The following is a 25,136-nucleotide window of genomic DNA, read 5'->3' as shown; positions in this document are numbered from 1 at the left end:
TTTCTCTGCCCTTTGAAGCTGAGCTCCTTGGGCAGTCCTGTCCTTGGCTTTGCGCCTTGCCCCTGTGCCTTGCCCCTGTGGCAACACGTGTTAGGGTTGTCATCTCATATGCACTCGCCTTGTGTCTCCACTACGGCGTGTTCCCTGAGAGTTGGTGTGTGTGTTATGTGTGCGTGTGCGTGTGCATCACAGACACTTACTGTTGGATGAGGGTGTGACCGAACGGAGGTGAAGAGACAAATGAGAGGTTGGGGAGGAGCGTTTGAACTCCTGAGCCCGGAGTCAGCAGCAGGGACACTTTGCTCAGCTGCTGGGATGTGGGGACTTAGGCAAGGGCCTAGGACGATGGTGGCCCTCGTCCCCCCAGGACCCCCGCGGCATTTAACCCACTCTCTGTGTTCCTGGCTCTTCACAGCGATTGTGGATTAGGAGGGAATTGTGGGTAAAAACAAATTCTGCCACACCATTTGACAGCGAGTAAATAATGTGTCAAGGTTTAGTTTGGGGCTGGCGTTGTGGTGTGGTGTGTTAAGCCACCACCTGCGATGCCAGCAGCCACATAAGAGCACCAGGTTGAGTCCTGGCTGCTCTGCTTCCGATCCATCTCTCTGCTTATGGGCCTGGGAAAGTAGTAGATGATGACTCAAGTACTTGGGTGGGAAACCCAGGTGGAGTTCCTGTCTCCTGGTTTCCGCCTGGTCCAGCCCAGCTGTTGCTGCCACTTGGACAGTGAACCAGTGGATGGAAGATTGCTCCCCCCCAACCCCCATCATTCTGCCTTTCAATTACATTTAAAAAAATTTTTAAAGGAGTAAACTTGTTTAGTGTCTAATTTGCTTGTTTAGTACTTGAACCTAATGAAATTTTTTACTCAGATTATTCATGAACTGATTATTCATGCAGCTTTAATTTTTTTCTCTTATTTTAGAATTATGATTAAGAGAGGAACTTTTTTCCTTGCAAAAGAGGGATTTGCACATTTCCACAGACTGCATGGTTTCCTTTATGAAATAAGCTGGTTTAGCTCCAGTTTTGAGATCTGGTTTCCATGTCAAAAGCCCTCGGGCCTAGTTTTTTAGCAATTATAATGTGATTCAGTTAAGCCAATTTCATAATTATTAGAAAAGACTTAGTTAATAGGTTTATATAGCAAATTCCCATTTTAAAACACGTTTTTGTGTTAAAAGAAATGTCTCTGCCACAAATAACATTTTCTGTTGTTAACGCAGTTTTCTTGACCACAGCAAGTATGAGGGCTGCCTGTCCTTATTGCCTCTCACCAGCGTGCTGAGCAGGGACCACTGGGGTTCTGGTTCAAGTATTCCAGCACAGGGCCAGCTGCACACGTCCCGGAGTGCTTGGCAGACAGCCAGGGAGACCGGAGTGGGAAGGGAACTAAGCTTGGTCTGGTAGTGAGGGTAGGGGAGGACCTTATCCTGTGGCCCTCTAGATTGAAGTCAGCAGTGAGTGTAGAGTCTTACAAAGTTGGTGAAGATTCTTCACTGAGAGACTGCTCCTAGGAGAGGGCCCCTGCAGGCCACGGAAACCAGGCCTGGGGCCACAGAAGTCCAGTAGGACGCCAGGCCAGCAGTCTGCAGTGGGGCATTCCACTAGCCGAACAGAGATCCAAGCCAAGGCCCCAAGACGGCAGGGTGAGTGGAGCTCCATGGTCATTGTGAGGTACATGGCCTGCAAATCATTCCAGTCTTGTAGATGAAGTGGTGCGAATGGAGATGAGAATACGGGAGCAATGAGAAGTCGCAATCCAGCAGGGCCCCTGGGAGGGCCAGGACTGGTAAAGAAACTGGAGGTCTGGCATCAGGGGATTTAGATGCAGGACGCGGATGTGATTGAGGATTTCAGTATGAAGGCATCTACCATACTAGGGGTCTTCAAAAATTGGTGGAAAGTGGAATTAAAAGATACATTTATTTTGGAGCAAAACATTTTTGAAATTCATGCATATAAAAGGCCTTCAAAATGTTCATGGAAAATGAGTTTGATGAAAAAACTATGCATGGTTTTTAAAATTTTTTTGCATCAAAATAAATTTAGTGTTTTAATTCACTTTTCCACAAACTTTCTCAAGTACTCTTGTACAGTATAAAGACTCTACATCTGTCCACTTATCTGTAAAGTTTAAAGTTGTTTGTTGTTATTTGTTTGTTTTTATTTTTATTTTTTTAATTTGAGAGGCAGAAAGAAAGAGAAGAACTCCATCTGCTGGTTCACTTCCCAAATGCCTGCAACAGCCAAAGCCAGTGCTCAGAGCTGGGAACTCGGTACAGGTTTCAAGGTAGGTGGCAGGGACTCCACTGCTCAAGCCTGCTGCCTTCCAAGATCTGCATTAGCAGAAAGCTGGGAACAGGAACCAGGGCTGGAATGAAACCCACGCACTCTGACTTGCAGTAGGTCAAATGGCTGCTCCCAGGTGGTTGTTTTAAAGTGAGTTACTTAGGATTTTTTTTATTACCTCTGCTGTTATTCTTACCTGTGTTTTCAGAGGCAGACAGAGGCAGCACTTTACATGAATTTTTAATTCAGTCTTCGTGTTGACTTCAGAGCATGTTAAGGTTGCACAGTATTCGGTGTAGACGGTGTGGCCCAGGAGTATGTAGTCGGGATTCTGAGGTTGTATGCCCTTTCTGTGTTTTGTGTTATGACATTATACTTTGTTTTAGTAGCCTTTGTTGAAGTTGGTCCTAGTTAATAGAGATTCATCATAAATGATCATTTGGAGCAAAATAAATAAATAAATAAGTGGACTATTCTTTCTCACTGCTGAGTTCATATTCCCAAGGGAGAGTTCTGAAGCCGAATTCAATCAGCTTGTTCATGTAATTGTGGTCACCAGGGAAATCCCTGCCTTCAGTGGGGAGAAGAGTTGAACAAGCACTCAGAAATGATCAGTAAACAGGTAAGTCTGCTCAGCCTCGTTACCGATCAGAGAAACGAACATCCAAACCACAGTGAGATGTTACCCTCACCAGACTGGCTGCAGCGAGAAGGACTGGCAGTGTGACGTGTCAGGGAGGGGGCTGAGCAACAGGAACCCTCGCGCGTTGCTGGTGGGAGTTCAGAGAGCGAAGCCGGTTTGCTGGTAAGCACTAAGTGCAGATACGTGTGTGCTTCCGCTCACGTCCACTCTTAGGGATGCCATTAGAAGCGTGTGTGTGTGTGTGCCCTGGGAGATGTAGGCAAGAGTGTTCATAGCTGCGTTGTTTACAGCTCCCCAGAGGAGCAACCCAGATGGCCAACAGCCATGGAATGGGTAAGTTGACCGCGGTGTAGTCAGAGTGGAATGCGATTAACAGCCCAGATGAATGCTATACAGGGCAGATATAATGGTCTGGAGGAATCTCATGCGTATAGTGTTAGATTTTAAAAAGCCAGACAGGAAAGAATTTGTGTTGATGTTCCATTTGTATGAATTTTAAAAGGCAGGCCAGACTAAAATAAAATGTTTAAGCACTCATGCTTGGGTAGTCAAGCCTTTAGGTGGACTGTGGGAGTGTGTACTAACAAGGGCACCCATCCCTGGGCCCGGCGAGGCCCCTGGAGGGAGGGAGAGAGTCCTAGGACCTGGAAGGAGTGGGCCCTGCCAAGTCTGCTGCCCTAAGAAGGTTCCCTGTGGGCAGACGCCGGGGAATAAACACCTGGAGCAGGCTGCTGCTGCTCCCCTCCTGTGAGAGGCCCTCAGCACAGCTGGCTGACACCACGGGTGGAGTCTGTCCCCATCAGCCTCTGGGACCGAGAGCAGCCAGGAGTAGAAAGCAGCAGATGGCTTTTCCAGCGCCCGTGCTTTTCAGCAGGGATTACATTTTGTCTTCAAAAGAGCTTTTTAAAGAAAGCTTTGTCTTCAAAATTGACAAAACCTTGGTTTTGGTCCTTCTCTGCCCTCCCCCCCCCCTTTTTTTTTAAGATTTATTTTATTTGTTTGGAAGTCAGAGTTACACAGAGAGAAGGAGAAGCAGAGAGAGAGAGTCTTCTATCTGCTGGTTCACTCCCCAGATGGCCACAATGGCTGGAGCTGTGCCGATCTGAAGCCAGGAGCCAGGAGCTTCCTCCAGGTCTCCCACGTGGGTGCAGGGACCCAAGCACTTGGGCCATCTTGTACTGCTTTTCTAGGCCACAGCAGAGAGCTGGATCAGAAGTGGAGCAGCTGGGACTCGAAATGGCACCCATATGGGTTGCTGGCACTGCAGGTGGTGGCTTTACCCACTATGCCACAGCACCGGCCCCAGTCATCTCTGCTTCTTTTAAGCTGTTTCCATGAGCAAAAATAAAAAAATATTTAACCACCTGGAGTCTCATATCAGGCTTGTGTGAAGCATGTGCTACAGACACAGAATACCAGTTTTCTTCTGTCTCTGCTGTGTGAAATGCCCCTTTTCTTTGCAACCTCTTTAAATGTTTTCTGTCTTCGGACTGGGAGGACAGAGAGCCATGTGGGAGCCCTGCCTGGGCCACTGTTAAGGAACCGAGTTTTTGTCTTGAATGAGGGAGTTCGTTTCTCTGCTCATCCCTCTCCTTGGATGCAAGGAAGGGGAAGTTGGCCGAGGCAGTCTCTTAGGGACTGACTGCTTTCAGCCTTGTGTAACTTGGAGGAATACCTGGTCTCCACCCTGGCCACTGCAGTGAGTGTCCCGTCTTCTCTTTCTCCAAGTCTCTGGGGGCAGGCAGGATGGGTCTGGGCCTCTGCGTGGAAGCCTTTGTGTGTGCAGGGTCCACTTAATCAGACCTGCTGCCTGGGAGGAAGCCTAGAAGGGCTCTGCTGGTGTGGCCTACTCGAACCTTAATGCACGTTTACTCTTCTCTTCCCCTGTCTTTTATCACGGTGTTGGTCTTTAGTGTGGATGTGTTTACCTTTTTTTAAATTTAAGTCAGCCTCTTGGAGACGTATAATCAGCCTAAAGAGGAAGACATGAAAATTGTACATGTCCCCCCCCCACACCCTGGTTGTAAATCTGCACTGATTCTGGCCGGCGCCGCGGCTCACTAGGCTAATCCTCCGCCTAGTGGCGCTGGCACACCGGGTTCTAGTCCCAGTTGGGGCGCCGGATTCTGTCCCGGTTGCCCCTCTTCCAGGCCAGCTCTCTGCTGTGGCCAGGGAGTGCAGTGGAGGATGGCCCAGGTGCTTGGGCCCTGCACCCCATGGGAGACCAGGAAAAGCACCTGGCTCCTGGCTCCTGCCATCGGATCAGCACGGTGCGCCGGCCGCAGCGTGCTGGCCGTGGCGGCCATTGGAGGGTGAACCAACGGCAAAGGAAGACCTTTCTCTCTGTCTCTCTCTCTCACTGTCCACTCTGCCTGTCAAAAAAAAAAAAAAAAAATCTGCACTGATTCTGGTAGCTCAGAAGGGCTGTCTACCAAAACTTTCCCTCTCACACTAGAAGAAATGGAGCAGCTGTGACAGATGAGCTGATATATGCAGCAGTGTTGCCATCTTACTGCTCATAGATATTTTTTAGATATTATGAGAAGTCTATGCCTTTCGCCTTTTTCTTCCTCTTGCCACCAGCAAACCTCCCAGGCTAAGTAGAAAAAGGGAAGGAAGCAGGTGGGTGGTACCGTCCTCGGGGACACACATCACGGCTGCTTTGGATGGAGGGGCACAGACCTTTGGGTTGGTTCGTCCTGCCCTGTAGAGTTTGCTCTTCTGATGTGAATGCCACACTTTATTTAGGATCGATAATCACGGTTTTAGAACCAGCAGCTCGAGGTACCTGAGACGTCTCTTGTTGGTGGTTGTGTGGTCCCTGAGCCTTGCCTATATACTCACCTCTTGCACTGTTCTTGTTTGGTGTGTCTTATCAACAAGGACCTCAGTATATCTTCATTGTTCCCCTGTCATAGGGCTTCACACAGGAGACCCTCAATAAATAAATATATTGATTGGACTGCTGAACTTTTCTGTAAGTTATGCCATGTCTGAAAAAATCAATGACTGGGACCAACACTGTGTGTGGTACAGCAGGTTAACTGCTGCTTGCAACAGTGACATCCCATATCAGAGCGCCCATTCGTGTCCTGGCTGCTCTGCTTCTGTTCCAGCACCTTGCCACTGTGCCCAGGGAAGCAGCAGAAAATGGCCCAAGTGCTTGGACCATCCATGTGGGGGACTCAGAAGGAGTGCATGGCCCCCGACTGTTGCAGCTGCTTGGGGAGTGAACCAGTGGATGGAAGATTGATCTCTCTCTGTCTCTGTCTCTCTATTTCTCATGCTGTCTGCCTTTCAAATAAATCAAGAAAGAATTCTCTCTCTTTTTTTTTAATGAATCTCTAATTTTCCTGCTAGATATGATCGCAAAGATCTTTCAAAGAATGAGACAAAACAGAAGCAGGTTAGGATTGACCATGTAGAGGCTGTAAGGTAAGCTGTTTGGGTGACCCAATAAAGGTTCTGTATCTGAGGAGTGAATTACAATTTATTTAATGTAAAATACTTACACAAGTAATTAGCATAAAATTGGTTTAGATTTCTTTTGTATGTTTCCTGGTTTTCTGCATCGATCATTTTTTGTCTGCTTTGACATAATCACTGTGCTTTTACCGCCACCTGCAGGCCATTAGTGGGGCTTGGAATTCTTTCCTCTACCAGATTTAAGTCTTGTTGGAATTGAACTAAATGTTTTAAAAAGCTGTTGCTGGTAGAAGGTTCCATCAGTGTTTGAATGTTGATATACGAGGCTTTCTGTGTTGTGTCGTATTATGTGATCACCAGGTCCTCATTCTTGTAAAACGTGTAGTCTTGCAGCCCATTTCTACCCCTTGTGGGAGGGAATCTGTTGTTTTTAGGAAAAAGTTGTCCTTTGTAGGACTCTATATTTCTGGGCTAGGGTCTTCAAAAGATGCCACTTTTTTTAAAAAAAGGTTTATTTATTTATTTGAAAGAGTTACAGAGAGAGAGTACTTGGACCATCCTCTGCTGCTTTCCCAGGCACATTATCATGGAACTGGACTGGAGGTAGAGCAGCTAGAATTTGAACCAGCACCCATATGGGATGCCAGCATCTCAGGGGGAAGCTTAACCTGCTGCACCACAGTGCCCACTCTGGAACCCACTTCTAATGCTAGTTTTCCTGATAGTCTATTAAATTAAACATAAAGGTAGCTTTGGAATACGTTTGTCAGATTTTTTTTTTTTTTTTTTTTTTTTGACAGGCAGAGTGGACAGTGAGAGAGAGAGACAGAGAGAAAGGTCTTCCTTTGCCGTTGGTTCACCCTCCAATGGCCGCCGCGGCCGGCGCGCTGCGGCCGGCGCACCGTGCTGATCCGATGGCAGGAGCCAGGAGCCAGGTGCTTTTCCTGGTCTCCCATGGGGTGCAGGGCCCAAGCACCTGGGCCATCCTCCACTGCACTCCCTGGCCACAGCAGAGAGCTGGCCTGGAAGAGGGGCAACCGGGACAGAATCCGGCGCCCCGACCGGGACTAGAACCCGGTGTGCCGGCGCCGCTAGGCGGAGGATTAGCCTAGTGAGCCGCGGCGCCGGCTATGTCAGATGTTTTTAAAAACATAACCATGACATAAAATGTCTGGTCTAGCCCTCCCCCCCACCCCTTAAGATATATTTATTATTTACTTGAGAGGCAGAGTAACAGAGAGAGGGAAAGACACAGAGAGATCTTCCATGTGCTGGTTCACTCTCTAAATGGCCGCAGTACCCAGAACCAGGCCAGTCTGAAGCCAGGAGCCAGGAGCCTCCTCCAGGTCTCTCACATGGGTGCAGGGGCCCAGGGACTTGGGCCATCTTCCCAAGGCTGTTAGCAGGGAGCTGGATCAGGAGTGGAGCAGCCAGGACACAAAATGGTGCCTATATGGGATGCCGGCGTCACAGGCAAAGGCTTAACCTTCTATGTCACAGCACCGGCCCCCTGTCTGTGTAGTTCAGCAATGTCAAATTCATTCACATTGCTGTGTACTCTCCAAAACTTTTCTCCTCTTCCCAGACTGAAACCCTGTGCCCCTTACACAGTCTCCCTCTGTATTTGGCAGCTGCCATTCTGCTTTCTGTCTCTGAATTTGACTACTCTAGCTACCTGGTTTAAGTGGAACCAGAGAGTATTTTTCTTTTTTGGGACTGGCTTATTATACTTAGCATGACGTCCTTGAGGTTCATCCGTGTTGTAGCCTTGGCCAGAATTTCCTTCCTGAATACTGTCCTGTAGTATGTATCAGCCACATCTTGTTTCCTCATTTATCTGGCAGCATCTGGCTGACTGGTGCCTCGTGGCTGCAAGACCCTGCCTTCCTCGCTCCTTTTTCTCTTTCTCCTTTTTGCTCTCTTTTATTATTTTTTTTTACATATTCTTTCTCTTTTATTATTCTTTATGCTTTTTATTTTCTTTATTATTTCCCTGTTTATGTCTTTATTTTCTTTCTATCTCTTTCTTAATTTTTTTAAAAGATTTATTTATTTGAAAGGCAGAGTTACAGAGAGGCAGAGGCAGGGAGAGAGAAGTTTTCCATCCACTGGTTCACTTCCCAAATGGCTGCAGTGTCCGGAGCTGGGCCGATCCAAAGCCAGGAGCCAGAAGCTTCTTCCAGGTCCCTCATGTGGGTACAGGGCCCAAGGACCTGGGCCATCCTCTACTGCTTTCCCAGGCCACAGCAGAGAGCTGGATCAGAAAAGGAGCTACCAGGACCCAAACTGGTGCCCATATGGGATGCCAGCACTGCAGGCAGCAGCTTTACCCAGCATGCCACAGTGCCAGCCCCTTATTTTTCTTTTTTTGTTTTTCCCTTCTGTTACTCTTTCTCACTGCCATTCTTTCTCTTTATATTCTTTGTCTCCACCCTCTCCCCATCATGTGAGCCGAGAGCTTGTTGTGTCTTTGATCCCCATTTCCTTGACAGCGGGTGGTATTGAGCGTCTTTCAGGGGGAAGTGTCCATTTACATACTGTGCTCATTTTTAATTGGTTTATTTCTTTGTTGTTGAGTGGTAGGAGTTTTAGATTTTAACCCGTTTTCAGCTAGATGATTTGCAGATATTTTCTCCTATTCCATAGGATGCCTTTTCTGCTCTCCGCCTTTTGGCATACAGCTTTTTGGCATAGTGTTAGGGCCAGCAGTTCTTTTTTTTTTTTTTTTTTAACTTTTATTTAATGAATATAAATTTCCAAAGTACGGCTTATGGATTACAATGGCTTCCCCCCCATAATGTCCCTTCCACCCACAACCCTTCCCTTTCCCACTCCCTCTCCCCTTCCATTCACATCAAGATTCATTTTCGATTCTCTTAATATAAGAAGATCAGTTTAGCATACATTAAGTAAAGATTTCAACAGTTTGCTCCCACACAGAAACATAAAGTGAAAAATAATAGATGATTTTTTAAATGATGATGAAATCAGATCAGACCTATTGTCATGTTTAATCCCAGTGAGAGTCAAGTTGGGAGTTGATAATTTCTTTTTTTTCTCTCTCTTTTTTTTTTTTTTACAGAAGATCAGTTTAGTATACATTAAGTAAAGATTTCAACAGTTTGCACCCCCATAGAAACACAAAGTGAAATATATTGTTTGAGTACTCGTTATAGCATTAAATCTCAATGTACAGCACATTAAGGACAGAGATCCTACATGAGGAGTAAGTGCACAGTGACTCCTGTTGTTGACTTTACAAATTGACACTCCTGTTTATGGCATCAGTAATCTCCCTATGCTCCAGTCATGAGTTTCCAAGGCTATGGAAGCCTTTTGAGTTCTCCAACTCTTATCTTGTTTAGACAAGGTCATAGTCAAAGTGGAGGTTCTCTCCTCCCTTCAGAGAAAGGTACCTCCTTCTTTGAAGACCTGTTCTTTCCACTGGGATCTCACTCACAGAGATCTTTCATTTAGGTTTTGTGTTTTTTTTTTTTTTTTTTTTTTTTTTTTTTTTTTTGCCAGAGTGTCTTGGCTTTCCATGCCTGAAATACTCTCATGGGCTTTTCAGCCAGATCCGAATGCCTTTAGGGCTGATTCTGAGGCCAGAGTGCTGTTTAGGACATCTGCCATTCTATGAGTCTGCTGAGTATCTCGCTTCCCATGTTGGATCACTCTCCCCTTTATTTATTCTATCGGTTAGTGTTAGCAGGTACTAGACTTGTTTATGTGCTCCCTTTGACTCTTAGTCCTTTGATTATGATCAGTTGTGAACTGAAATTGATCTCTTGGACTAGTGAGATGGCATTGGTACATGCCACCTTGATGGGATTGAATTGGAGTCCCCTGGTATGTTTCTAACTCTACCATTTGGGGCAAGTCAGCTTGAGCATGTCCCAAATTGTACATCTCTTCCCTCTCTTATTCCCACTCTTATGTTTAACAGGGATCACATTTCAGTTAAATTTCAATACTTAAGAATAACTGTGTATTAATTACAGAATTAAACCAGTCATATTAAGTAGAACAGACCAAAAAAACTACTAAAAGGGATAATGTATTAAGTTGTTCATTAACAGTCAGGGCTATGCTGATCAAGTCACCGTTTCTCATAGTGTCCATTTCACTTTAACAGGTTTCCTTTTTGGTGTTCAGTCAGTTGTCACCGATCAGGGAGAACATATGGTATGTGTCCCTTTGGGACTGGCTTATTTCACTCAGCATGATGTGTTCCAGATTCCTCCATTTTGTTGCAAATGACTGGATTTCGTTGTTTCTTACTGCGGTATAGTATTCTAAAGAGTACATATCCCGTAATTTCTTTATCCAGTCTAATGTTGATGGGCATTTAGGTTGGTTCCAGGTCTTGGCTATTGTGAATTGAGCTGCAATAAACATTAGGGTGCAGACCGCTTTTTTGTTTGCCAATTTAAATGCCTTTGGGTAAATTCCAAGGAGTGGGATGGCTGGGTCGAAAGGTAGGGTTATATTCAGGTTTCTGAGGAATCTCGAGACTGACTTCCATAGTGGCTTGACCAGTTTGCATTCCCACCAACAGTGGGTTAGTGTCCCTTTTCCCCCACATCCTCTCCAGCATCTGTTGTTGGTAGATTTCTGCATGTGAGCCATTCTAACCGGGGTGAGGTGAAACCTCATTGTGGTTTTGATTTGCATTTCCCTGATTGCTAGTGACCTTGAACATTTTTTCATGTGCCTGTTGGCCATTTGGATTTCCTCTTTTGAAAAATGTCTATTGAGGTCCTTGGCCCATCTCTTAAGTGGGTTGTTGGTTTTGTTTTTGTGGAGTTTCTTGATCTCTTTGTAGATTCTGGTTATTAACCCTTTATCTGTTGCATAGTTTGCAAATATTTTTTCCCATTCTGTCGGTTGTCTCTTCACTCTCCTGACTGTTTCTTTTGCAGTACAGAAACTTCTCAATTTAATGCAATCCCAATAGTTGATTTTGGCTTTGACTGCCTATGCCTCCCGGGTCTTTTCCAGAAACTCTTTGCCTGTGCCAATATCTTGAAGGGTTTCTCCAATGTTCTCTAATAACTTGATGGTGTCAGGTCGTAGATTTAGGTCTTTAATCCATGTTGAGTGGATTTTTGTGTAAGGTGTAAGGTAGGGGGTCTTGCTTCATGCTTCTGCACGTGAAAATCCAGTTTTCCCAGCACCATTTATTGAATAGACTGTCCTTGCTCCAGGAATTGGTTTTAGATCCTTGATCAAATATAAGTTGGCTGTAGATGTTTGGGTTGATTTCTGGTGTTTCAATTCTGTTCCATTGGTCTATCCATCTGTTTCTGTACCAGTACCATGCTGTTTTGATTACAACTGCCCTGTAGTATGTCCTGAAATCTGGTATTGTGATGCCTCTGGCTTTGTTTTTGTTGTACAAGATTGCTTTAGCTATTCTAGGTCTCTTTTGCCTCCATATGAATTTCAGCATCATTTTTTCTAGATCTGAGAAGAATGTCTTTGGTATCCTGATTGGAATTGCATTGAATCTATAAATTGTTTTTGGGAGAATGGACATTTTGATGATGTTGATTCTTCCAATCCATGAGCATGGAAGATTTTTACATTTTTTGGTATCCTCTTCTATTTCTTTTTTTAAGATTTTGTAATTCTCATTGTAGAGATCTTTAACATCCTTGGTTAAGTTTATTCCAAGGTATTTGATTGTTTTTATAGCTATTGTGAATGGGATTGATCTTAGCAGTTCTTTCTCAGCCGTGGCATTGCTTGTGTATACAAAGGCTGTTGATTTTTGTGCATTGATTTTATATGCTGCCACTTTTCCAAACTCCTCTATGAGTTCCAATAGTCTCTTAGTAGAGTTCTTTGGATCCCCTAAGTAAAGAATCATATCGTCTGCAAAGAGGGATAGTTTGACTTCTTCCTTCTCAATTTGTATTCCTTTGATTTCTTTTTCTTGTCTGATGGCTCTGGCTAAAACTTCCAGAACTATGTTAAATAGCAGTGGTGAGAGTGGGCATCCCTGTCTGGTGCCAGATCTCAGTGGAAATGCTTCCAACTTTTCCCCATTCAATAGGATGCTGGCCGTGCGTTTTTCATAAATTGCTTTGATTATATTAAGGAATGTTCCTTCTATACCCAATTTGCTTAGAGTTTTCATCATGAACGGGTGTTGTATTTTACCAAATGCTTTCTCGGCGTCTATTGAGATAATCATATGGTTTTTCTTTTGCAGTCTGTTAATGTGGTGAATCACATTGATTGATTTGCGAATGTTGAACCATCCCTGCATACCAGGGATGAATCCCACTTGGTCTGGGTGGATGATTTTTCTGATGTGTTGTTGTATTCTACTAGCGAGAATTTTATTGAGGATTTTTGCGTCTATGTTCATCAGGGATATTGGTCTATAATTTTCTTTCAGTGCTGCATCTTTCTCTGGCTTAGGGATTAAGGTGATGCTGGCTTCATAGAAAGAATTTGGGAGGATTCCATCTTTTTCGATTTTTCTGAATAGTTTGAGGAGAAATGGGATTAGTTCTTCTTTAAATGTCTGTTAGAATTCAGCAGTGAATCCATCTGGTCCTGGGCTTTTCTTTCTTGGGAGGGCCTTTATTACTGTTTCAATTTCTGTTTCAGTTATGGGTCTATTTAGGTTTTCTATGTCTTCATGGTTCAATTTTGGTAGATTGCATGTGTCCAGGAATCTATCCATTTCTGATAGATTTTCCTGTTTGCTGGCATACAAGTCCTTGTAGTAATTTCTGATGATTCTTTTTATTTCTGTGGTGTCTGTTGTTACGTTTCCTTTTTCATCTCTGATTTTATTGATTTGGGTCTTTTCTCTTCTTTTTTTAGTTAGTTGGGCCAATGGGGTGTCAATTTTGTTTATTTTTTCAAAAAACCAGCTTCTCGCTTGGCTGATTTTTTGTAATTTTTTTTGGATTCAATCCTGTTAATTTCTTCTCTGATTTTAATTATTTCTCTTCTCCTACTAGATTTGGGTTTGGTTTTCTGCAGTTTTTCTAGGTCCTTGATATGCACTGAAAGCTCATTTATTTGGTACCTTTCCAATTTCTTTATATAGGCACCTATTGCTATAAACTTACCTCTCAGTACTGCTTTTGCTGTATCCTGTAAGTTTTGATATGTTGTGTTGTTATCCTCATTTACTTCCAGAAAGTTTTTGATTTCTCTTTTGATTTCTTGAATGACCCAGTTTTCATTCAGGAGCATGTTGTTCAGTCTCCATGTGTTTGCATACTTTCTGGGGTTTCCTGAGTTGCTAATTTCCAGCTTCATTCCGCTGTGGTCTGAGAAGCTGCATGGTATGATTCTAATTCTTTTAAATTTGCTGAGACTTGCTTTATGGCCTAGTATGTGATCAATCCTAGAGAAGGTTCCATGCACTGCTGAGAAGAATGTGAAGTCTTTAGATGTAGGATTGAAAGTTCTGTAGATATCTGTTAGATCCATTTGGGCAATAGTGTCGATTAAATCTGCTGTTTCCTTGTTGATCTTCTGTCCGGATGATCTATTTCTGAGAGTGGAGTATTGAAGTCCCCCAGTACTATTGTATTGGAATCTAAATCTCCCTTTAAGTCCCTTAACATATCTTTTAAATAGACTGGTGCCCTGTAATTAGGTGCATATACATTTATAATAGTTACATCTTCCTGTTGCATTGAACCCTTAATCATTATATAGTGTCCCTCTTTGTCTCTCTTAACAGTTTTTGTATTAAAGTTTATTTGTCTGATATTAATATGGCTACACCTGCTTTTTGTTTGGTTTCTGTTGGCATGGAATATCTTTTTCCAACCTTTCACTTTCAGTCTGCATGCATCTTTGTTAGAGATGTGTTTCTTGTAGGCAACAAATAGTTGGGTTGTGTTCCTTGAGTCAATCAGCCAATCGGTGTCTTTTAACTGAAGAGTTAAGTCCATTAATGTTTAATGTGACTACTGATATGTAGTGACTTTGCCCTGCCATTTTCCCGGAGATATTTTCTAGTGTATGCTTTGAGCTTCCCATGCTCTTTTACTGGTGGTTTTTCTTCCTTTACCTTCCTTCATATTGATGGCCGTGTTTCTGTGTTTCTGAGTGTAGCACATCTTTAAGTATCTTTTGCAGGGCCGGACGAGTGGCCACAAAGTCTTTCAATTTCTGTTTGCTATGAAAAGTCTTTATTTCACCTTCATTCACAAATGAGAACTTCGCAGGATATAATATTCTGGGCTGGCAATTTTTCTCTCTTAGCACCTGTGCTATGTCTTGCCATTCCCTCCTAGCCTGTAGTGTTTCTGATGAGAAGTCTGCTGTGAGTCTAATTGGAGATCCTCTGAGAGTAATCTGACGTTTCTCTCTTGCACATTTTAGGATCTTTTCTTTATGTTTCACTGTGGTAAGTTTAATTACCACGTGTCGTGGTGAGGATCTCTTTTGGTCATGTTTATTGGGGGTTCTATGAGCTTCCTGTACTAGGATGTCTCTGTCCTTCTCCAAACCTGGAAAGTTCTCTGCTAGTATCTCACTAAAAAGGCCTTCTAATCCTTTCTGTCTCTCCATGCCTTCAGGAACTCCTAGAACTCGAATGTTGGTTTTTTTAATAGTATCCTGTAGATTCCCAATAATATTTTTTAGATTTCTAATTTCCTCTTCTTTTCTTTGGTTTGACTGTATGTTTTCCTGTGCTCTGTCTTCTAAGTCCGATATTCTCTCTTCTGCTTCACCCATTCTGTTTTTAAGGCTCTCTAATGTGTTTGTCATTTGATCTATTGAGCTCTTCATTTCATTTTGATTTCTCTTCACTATCACACTTTCCTGTTCTACTAGTTTCTGCGTTTCACTTTAATTCTTCCTTAAAATTTCATTTTCACGAGAGAGATTTTCAATCCTGTCCAATAAGGATTTCTGTAGTTCAAGGATTTGCTTTTGAAAACTTCTAAATGTTCTTATCATAAATTTTTTGAACTCCGTGTCTTGCATTTCTTCTATCTCATCATCTTCATAATCTTGGTTTGGGGTGTTTTGTTTATTTGGAGGCATCATAGTGTCATCGTTGATCCTGTTCCCTCAATTTCTGTGTTTGTTTCTTGGCATAGTTAATTCTTCTTTCGTCACTGTGCATTTTGTTTGTTTGTTTGTTTTTGTTTTTAATTTTATACTAAGTCCGTTTTAAGTGGACTGCCTGCTGTTGGAGGAGCCTTGGATGCCTGAGATGGGTATGGCCTTGTCGCTCCCCCTCTTCGTGGAGGAACGACACAGGACCCTGCGCTGTTCTTTTGTCTGCTCGGCCCTCCCCGGGTTTGCTGCTGGTTCTTCCCGGGTTGGCTACCGACCCTTCCACCTCCGTGGAAGGGCGGTTCCCCCTGCCACTTTCCCCACTTCCGCGGGGGAGCGGCACACCGCCGGCCGGCTCTCTCGGGGGCTGCACAGGTGTTCCTTCAGATAGATGTTCCCCGGTGCATGTTGTCTCTCTCCTCCTTTATAGTCCTCTTCCACCAATCCCAACTCTGCTACCCACACGCCGAGTACGCTGCTCTCCTCCAGTCAGGAGCAGGTCTGCTGTTTATTGGTTGAACTGGAGGCAGCTGTGTAGAAGCTGTTTCCTCCTCTCCCAGCGCCATATTGTGGGAAAGCAGATGCGTAGAATAAGTCTTAATTCCAGTAACTTAGTCTAGTCTGAGTTGCTCCCCACATGGCCTGAGAGCTCTGCTTGGTTCTTCCGGGTTACGGTTGTGCAAAGGTGACACCCTCAGGTTATGCGTGGTAAATCTCTATTTATTTATTTATTTATTTTATTTATTCAGGAGGTAATTAATACCGCACCGTACGGCTGTGCAGAATTGATGGTATTTAGCTTCCAGTCTCTGGCTTCTACCCAAAGAGTCTGTACAGGCTCTGTTTCTCCTCTGGACTCCCACTGGGTTGCCTAGGCTACTGAATTGTAGTGACTCAGTTCCTTAGCTCTCTCCTGTTGTTATGTAAATCCAGAGTGGGGGCCTGCTCTTTGTCTCTTGAAAACCTTGCAAACTCTTGCGAACTCTTGCAAACCTTGCAGCCTTGCAACCTTTGCAAGGTTGGCGGAGAGAGAAACCCCCCAGCTTTTTTCCTTCTCTCCTGTAGTCAGTCTGGTGCACTTTCCCGCTCCCTCTAGATTCTGACCGCTGTTTCCCCACCAATGTCTCAGGTTACTGAGCTCACCTCCCCTTCCAGTGCCGATGTGTGGACTCTGAGCCCTGGGCGTCCCAACTCTCCCCGCTGGTGTCTGTGTGACATCCACTCCCCTTCCTGCACTGGCGTGCAGACCCTGCAGCTCCAGCGGCTCGGCTTCCGCGTGGTAGGCGACCTTGTTCTCCCAGTAGGTCTTCCGAGTCACAGCCACTAGATCCAGAAGAGTTTCCTCTGCAGTTTTTTCCTGATCCTTTTTCTGAGGCTACTGTAACTCCACTTTTATTAAACTAAATTTTCCCGGACTATCGGTGCGCGCCCTCACTATTCCGCCATCTTGGCTCCGCCCCCCAGGGTCAGCAGTTCTTATCATATCCTGATGATAAGGATGAATTTCAAGGTTTAGATTTTTAGGTACTAAAGGTCGGGTAGGGTTGCTGGTCCTGGGTCAGCTCCAAGTCCTCTCAGGACCTGGCCCCGTGACTGGAAGGGAAGCTGGAAGGGAAGCAGTGTCTCCCTGCAGGCCACGTCCTTCAGGAGGGTGTGAGCTAGGGCAGCAGAAACAGCCCCGTCCCAGAATCCCTCACGGCTCGGCCTTCTGCTTCCCGACACTGAGAGCATCTGCCTGTGTTAGTGTCATAGTATGGACATGAAAAAACATTTGTTTTTTTATAGCATTCTTTTTTGCTTCTCTGTTCTGATTAACATTTTGTCAGTGATTAATTTAAAAAATTAAAATGTATTTGCTCACCACACCTTCAGGTTACAAAAGGTCGCAGGCTGCTTTGGTAGGACCAAGTGCTCCTGTGGGAAGGAAGTCTTGACCACAATGGCTGAAGAACTCAGATGGCTGTTTTCCTTGTGTGACTGCCATCAGGCTCTGTTCTTGGCAGTGACCAGGGGCCTGGGGTTGGCGGGTGGGCAGCTCTGCCCAAGGAGGACCCGGTGTTTCTCTTTCCAGCTGGCAGGGAGGAAAGAGGGAAGGAGCACAAGGGATTGCCTTTGGTCAGGTGCTTTGGAGGCTGCAGATGGGACGCCTGTTCTCAACCCATGAGCAAGAACGTGGTCACGTGGCCACAGCTCATCAGAGGGGAGGCTGAGAAATGCAGTCTAGGCTGGGCAGCCATGTCCCTGGAGTTAATGGGGCAGTGCGGTGGGGGGAGTGCGGGGAGCATTCTCATCAAAAAAGCAGTAAGTGGGCCGGCGGTGTGGCTCACTAGGCTAATCCTCTGCCTGTGGTGCCGGCACTCCAGGTTCTAGTCCCGGTCGGGGCGCCAGATTCTGTCCCGGTTGCCCCTCTTCCAGGCCAGCTCTCTGCTGTGGCCAGGGAGTGCAGTGGAGGATGGCCTAAGTGCTTGGGCCCTGCACCCCATGGGAGACCAGGAGAAGCACCTGGCTCCTGGCTTCAGATCAATGCGGTGTGCCAGCCGCAGCGCGCCGGCCGCGGTGGCCACTGGGGGGTGAACCAATGGAAAAGGAAGACCTTTCTCTCTGTCTCTCTCTCTCACTGTCCACTCTGCCTGTAAAAAAAAAAAAAAAAAAAAAAAGGCAGTAAGTGAAATGCATTTGCTGGTTCTGCACAGGGGCGTGACAGCCTCCGTGGTCAACAGAGGAGCGCAGAAGGGAAGAGGGACCGTGAGCCTGAGAAACCAGCTGTGGGGGCACTGAACGACAGAGCTGTGTGGCTTGTAGAAGGCCTCATTGCCACCATTGGCAGGCTCACAGGCAGCAAGCAGGGCCCTCTCTCCGGTGGCCCTGGAGCCACGATGGGGCAGGGATGCAGCCGTGCCCCGGGGGCACAGGTGGCAGAGCAGGCAGGGCTCTTCCTGGAGAGGAGAGGCTAGGGTGGGAGAGCTGTCCTCAGCTCCTGAAAGAGGAGTTGAAACGGCAGGGTGGGGCAGGGGTGGGAAGTTAGAGGGAATTCTGACCATGGGGCGGGGAGCTCCCAAGGGATATGGCTTTGGACTCCATATAAGGAGTAACCTTGCATCACTCTCTCAACATGAAGTGATCTCTCTTGGGATGTGGAATTTGACATTGAAAGTGGTCAGGGGGCTGGTGCTATGGCACAGCAGGTTAATGCCCTGGCCTGAAGCGCCGGCATCCCGTATGGGTGCTGGTTCGAGTCCTGGCTGCTCCTCTTCAAATCCAGCTCTCTGCGATGGCCTGGGATAGCAGTGGAAGATGGCCCAGGTCCTTGGGCCCCTGCACCCATGTGGGAGATCCAGAAGAAGCTCCTGGCTCCTGGCTTCAGATCAGCACAGCTCCAGCCGTTGAGGCCATTTGGGGAGTGAACCAGCGGATGGAAGACCTCTCTCCTCTGCCTCTACCTCTCTCTGTAACTCTTTCAAATAAATAAAATAAATCTTAAAAAAAGAAAAGAAAAGAAAGTGGAAGGGCAGTGGCTGGGAACACACTGGGCAGGGATGGTGTCAGGAAATCCGCGCAGTGGTAGGTAACATGAGTGACATCACTTCAAACCCTGAGCATTTCTGGTTCTACACTTTTCTTTTTTAAAAATTTTAGTTTATGGGGCCGTATTAAATTTAAAATTTAATAATTTAATAAAATTTAAATTTAAATTTAAAATTTAATAATTTAATAAAATTTAAAAATTTTAGTTTATGCGGCGTAGCAGGGAAAGCCGCTGCCTGCAGTGCCTGCAGTGCCTGCATCCCATATGGGCACCGGTTCTAGTCTTGACTGTTCCACTTCCGATCCAACTCTTTGCCATGGCCTGGGAAAGCAGTAGAAGATGACCCAAGTGCTTGGGCCCCTTCACCAATGTGGGAGACCCGGAAGAAACTCCTGGCTCCTGGCTTTAGATCAGTGCAGCTCCGGCCGTTACTGCCATCTGTGCTTCTGCCTCTCTGTAACTCTGCCTTTCAATCAAATAAATAAATCTTTAAAAAAATTTTAGTTTATTAATTGTCTTGAAAGAGACAGATAGAGATGTCTTCCATCCACTGGTCTACTGCCCAGATGCCCATAACAGCTGGACTTGGGCCAGACCAAAGACAGGAGCCTGGAACCTAATCCAGGTCTCCCACATGGGTGAGAGAGAGCCAGGTACTTGAGTCATGACCCACTGCCTCCCGGGTGCATGTTAGCAGGAAGTTGAAATTCAAAGAGGAGCCAGGACTCAAACCCAGTCACTCTGATATAGAATGTGATATCCCAAGCAGTATTTTAACTGCTGTGGAAAATGCATGCTCCATGCTTAAAAAAAAAAAATAGATATATCATGGATTCAGAGGTAGGCTTAAAGAAGTAGAGAAATTCGCTGGAGTCCAGTATGACAGTATTTTTCAGTAAGTTCTATGCAGCCTGGTATTGACATACAGAACTTGTTTCAGGACATAATTGACTACCATGCAGAATTGGTACATTGGTGAATTTAACTATTTGTAAAATAGAGTTGATTATATACATAATATATATATATAATCTAAATGACTGATTTTTGCTTTCTGTGACCAAAGAGTTCTTTTTAAATGTTGAAAACATACTTTCAGAAAATTTTTATAAATGAAGAGGTACAGAATGAGACAATCCTGACACACACTAAATAATGGGTTGGCAGGGTGACACCTTTGGAACATTTATAAAATAAAATGTCCAAAATAAATTATGTATTTAATATATTACTAGGTATTCTCACAGAATTGTAGTACAGGCTGTGTGAACTTCTGTGTTAAAGCTGTTGCTGTCTTGGGAAGGAGCCCCATCAGCAGTTTATGGGGTTTGTTTGCAGTCACATTAATAACCACTAGGTGGCAGTGTTGGGAAGAACGTGGTAAAAGCTGTAACTGCTCTAAAGTTACTAAATGAAGCTGCATTAATGAAACATTTTGGAAACGAAATCAGAGAGTGGAATTAAGGTTTATACACACAACTTTAACAGTTTGGATACCTTGTTACTGTATGTATGCTGTATTTAGAATTAAAAACTGGTACTGTTTGTGGGTTTTTAAAAAGGTTTATTTTAAAGGCTTATTATTTGAAAGGTAGTGAGTCAGAGAGAGAGAGAGGGACAGAGACACACACACACACATCTTCTCTCCACTGGTTCACTCCCAGCTGTGCACAACAGCCGAGGCTGGACCAGGCCGAAGCCAGGAGCACAGAACGTCATCCAGGACTTCCATGTGGATGGCAGGGACCCAGTGACTCGGGCCATTGTCTGCTGCCCTCGCAGGTGCATTGCTGGAAAGCTGAACAGGAAGCTGAGAAGCCAGCACTTGAATTGGCACTCCAGTCTGGGATGAGGCGTGTGGACATCCCACGTAGCAGTTTAACTTGCTGGGTCACAATGCCTGCCTCTGAGTTTTATTTATTTGAAAAACACACACACAGTGATGGATCTTCTATCTGCTGCTTCACTCCCCACACGCCCACAACAGTTGAGGCTGGGCCAGGCCCAAACCAGGAACCCAGAACTCCTCTCTGCCGTCTCCCAGGGTGCACATAAGCAGGAAGCTGCCACTGGGAGCAGAGCTGGGACTTGAGCTTGATATGGAACGCCTGATTCTCAAGTGGGGTCTTGACTAGCACATCACACAGCCGGTCTTAATGTGTGTTTGTTTTTAACTAAATAATTTCAGATATCATTGGTGTAGCAGTTATGAAACTCCTATGATATAAACCTAAGAATAAGTCTAGGTTGTGAGTATTTGTGGACTGAATACAGGACAGTTCCAAATTTTAATTATGCAAAGAGAGGTTACATGCCTCTTGGCCCTAATAGTGACCTTAAGGAAGAAGCTAATTTTTGTTATCTGAAAATTATCAGACTAATGAAAGAATTAAAGCAGAGAGTTGTTATATGGCTTCACGGTTTTGTTCCTCTTTGAAGTCTTGTATACTCTATAAACCGTGTCTTTACCAGAATGGAAATGTATGTGGGTGTTGAAACAGAACCAGCTGGAATTCAGCAGAAGTGGAGATTACAGACTTATGTTATGGTCGTTAGATTTGTCTTCCTAACTAATGCCCCTTACCTAATTCTTGGGGTAGGTTGTAATACCTATCTTTTTCATTTCTATGTCAATATCCAATCGTATTCACAATAAGTAGATATACTCCAAGCCCAGCAAATGTGTGGGTAGGAGACAAGAGTTTGTCCAGAGCAATATAAAGAAGTGATGTTGATGATGTGCATGTGCACGTGAGTTCTAAGGAAAGATAAAAATAATGAACAGGAAGCTGCTCTGTGTGAAAGTGATTTGGGCTATACTGTTTGCGGACTTTTCCCAGCTTAAAAATCTGTTGATGTCTCAGGGTCAATTATTCTTTGGGAAAGTCAGTTTCGTCGTGAAGTATTTTTTCGTTATGGCTCCTGTTCCCTTGAGAAAAGTGTTTGATCGATTCATGCATTATTGTAGTTTTCAAGTTATCTTTTACTTCTGGTTCTCAGGTTGTCAGAGTGTGCCCCAGGGCTGTCCGTTGTGTCTTGTGGTTTTAATTTTTTGGTTGTGAACTCAGATTCTGTGGGTTTTGCTTACTGTTGGAGCCCTTGTGTGGCCTAGTTCCCAGACTGTCTCTGTAGAGGGTCTCTGTGTTTCCAGCTGCTGGGTCCTTGGGGGATTTTGTGGTCCTGGTCTAGCTTTCATGTTATCTTCTTATCTTCCAACTGCCATGCCATAGAGGGAGTGCAGGGGGATACATCCCAGCCACAGAGTCGGCATGGCTTAACCCTTGGATTTTAACGTTTGTTGGGACTTCATGTTCTTTCTCTTTCCCAAATCTGTTAACACAAGCTACGGATCTCTGCGGCTTCCGCAGACTCAGTGGAACTTCCAGCCTTCTCTGTACAGACACGGTCTTGAGTGGTCTGGGCTCAGCTCCACTTTCCCTCCTTGAGCAATTTGAGGCTGTGTCTTCTCTTTAGCCTTGAAATCTTAACTTGCTGTGCTGCAGTGCATGCCTCTGAAGTTTTATTTATTTGAAAAACACACACAGAGTTGGATCTTCTATCTGCTGCTTCACTCCCCACATGCCCACAACAACTGGGGCAGGACCAGGCCAAAACCAGGAACCCAGAACTCCATCCAGCTCTCCTCTCTGCATTCTCCCAGGACGCGCATAAGCAGGAAGCTGGCATTGGGAGCAGAGCTGGGACTTGGGTATTTGGGGGTTGCCTCTCTCCTCTGAGCTTTTATAGTCCTAGATACCATGCAGTTTCCATTATGGTAGATGATATTTTGTTTGTTTATTATGTTTAAGTGTATTTTGTTGCTGGGGTAGAAAAATAATGTTTTGTTTTCTGAGCTGATCTTATATTTGGCCATCCTGCAAGATCCTGTTTCTTGGTTCTGTTTGTTTTCTTTTGAGAAATTGCCAAACTGTTTTCCAAAGTATCTGCAACGTTTTGCATTCTGATCTTCAACATGTGGGAGTTCTGCTCACCCCGCATCCTCTGGATCACCTGGTTCTGTCCATCTGAAAACATCTTCACCCATTCCACAGTGTGCGGTGGTAGCCCGTGCCATGTACATTTCCATTCCCTGCCGACTAGTGATTCGCACATCTCTTCAGGTGCTTATTTGCTGTGTGCACGTCTTTGAGAGCTCTTACCCTTTCCTGTATGTAATTGTGTTGTTTATTTCCTTCTTACTGAGTTTTGAGAGTTACTTATATTCTTGATACCAGATCATTATCTGATGTATGTTTTGGAAATTTTTTCTCCCAGTCTACTTTGTCCTTTCATTTTCTTTTCCCTCCCTCCCTCTCTCCCTCCCTTCCTTCCTTCCTTCCATTTATTTGAAAGGCAGAGTTACAGAGAGGCAGAGGCAGGAGAGGGAGGTCTTCCATCCACTGGTCACTCCCCAGGTTGCCTCAACAGCTGGAGCTGGGCCCATCCAAAGCTGGCAGCCAGGAGCTTCTTCTGGGTCTCCCACTCGGATGCAAGGGCCCAAGCACTTGGCCCTTCTTCTACCACTTTCCCAGGCCATAGCAGAGAGCTAGATTGGAAGTGGAGCAGCTGGGACTCAAACTGGCGCCGTATGGGATGCCGGCATTGCAGGCAGCGGCTTTACCCACTATGCCACAGTGCCGGCCCCTAAGTAAATCTTTTTTAAAAATCACCTGACTGGTGTCATCAACACATACATTTGTCCTTTGCTCAATAGGGTGCTCTCCAGGCGTCCTGGCTGGTCTTAGCCTTGAAATAAAGTATTGTGAGCATTCACACTTTGTTCTTTTCCGAAGTTGCTGTGACTGATGTAGTTCTCTTGCTTTCAGTAGGAGTCTTAGAATCAGTTTGTTAATTTCTTCCCCCAACAGCCTGCTGGAAATTTTAGTGGGATTGCATTGATTCTCTGAATCAATTCGGGAATAGATAATTTTATAATATTGAATATTCTAATTCATGAACATGGAATATCTTTCTTTAGATCTTTTAAACAAATTTCTCCCATCAGTATTTTGTAGTTTTCAGCATATAAATTTCACACTTATCTTGTTGTATATCTAAATATTTTAGGGGTTTTGGTGTCATGGCAAATGGTATTTAACGTTTTTAATTTCCAATGGTTGATTTCCAGTATATAGAAATAAAATTGATTTTACTTTAGGTAGGGTTTATTCTAGGAATGCTGATATTGTTCAAAATAAAGGGATCTGTTATCATATGACATGTATTTAATTAATGTCAGTAGGTCAAAGGCAACAAAGGTGATCACTTTATAATTCAAATGTAATCATGTCATGCCCATTTGAAAAATATAGCCATGGGTTCCTATTGCTTTTTGTTTGTTTAATTGAAAAGCAGAGAGGGCCGGCGCCGCGGCTCACTAGGCTAATCCTCCGCCTAGCGGCACCGGCACACCGGGTTCTAGTCCCGGTCGGGGCGCCGGATTCTGTCCCGGTTGTCCCTCTTCCAAGCCAGCCCTCTGCTGTGGCCAGGGAGTGCAGTGGAGGATGGCCCAGGTGCTTGGGCCCTGCACTCCGTGGGAGACTAGGAAAAGCACCTGGCTCCTGGCTCCTGCCATCGGATCAGCGCGGTGCGCCGGCCGCAGCGCGCCGGCCGCGGTGGCCATTGGAGGGTGAACCAACGGCAAAAGGAAGACCTTTCTCTCTGTCTCTCTCTCTCACTGTCCACTCTGCCTGTCAAAAAAAAAAAAAAAAAAAATTGAAAAGCAGAGACAGCCAGTGATCTATCATTGCTGATTCATTCTGCCCACACAGACTGGGGCTGGACCAGGCCAAAACCAGGAGCAGGGAACTCACCTCAGGTACACTGTTAAGTGTACACCTAAGTCATGTTTATTAGACTTCCATTGAACCTGTAGAAGTGATACTGACACTGTGAGAAACAATGACCTGATCAGCCCTTGTCCTGAATGTCAAGGAACAGCTTACTATTTTACTCTTTTTAGTATTTTCTTGTTCTACTTTATACCATTGGTTGAACTCTTTAATTAACACACAATAATTCTTAGGTGTTTAAAGTTAACTGAAAATTGATCCCTGTTAAAAATAAGAGTGGGAATAAGAGAGGGAGAAGTTGTACACTTTGGCACACACTCACTCGGACTTACCCCTAACGATAGAGCTAGAAACATGCCATGGGACTCCAAATCCCATTAAGTTGGCATGTACCAATGCCATCTTACTA

At 44.9% G+C, this 25,136-nt stretch overlaps 1 protein-coding gene across 3 annotated transcripts in view; it reads left to right on the top strand.

Moving 5' to 3' along the window:
* The window catches only part of UBAC2 (UBA domain containing 2), a 191,779-nt gene that overhangs the window by 53,730 nt on the left and 112,913 nt on the right, over positions 1-25,136 (top strand). Inside the window, exon 5 of one of the 3 annotated variants that reach the window (XM_070048670.1) lies at positions 2,196-2,296. The exons of the other annotated variants lie outside the window; for them this stretch is intronic. Coding sequence (XP_069904771.1) covers positions 2,196-2,296 — 101 coding nt within the window. The remainder of the gene's footprint in view (positions 1-2,195; positions 2,297-25,136) is intronic. 3 annotated transcript variants of the gene reach the window in all.

This window comes from Oryctolagus cuniculus, chromosome 9, assembly GCF_964237555.1.
Source record: "Oryctolagus cuniculus chromosome 9, mOryCun1.1, whole genome shotgun sequence".
NCBI classification, from domain to species: Eukaryota; Metazoa; Chordata; class Mammalia; order Lagomorpha; family Leporidae; genus Oryctolagus; species Oryctolagus cuniculus.
This window is presented reverse-complemented; position numbering and strand designations above follow the sequence as displayed.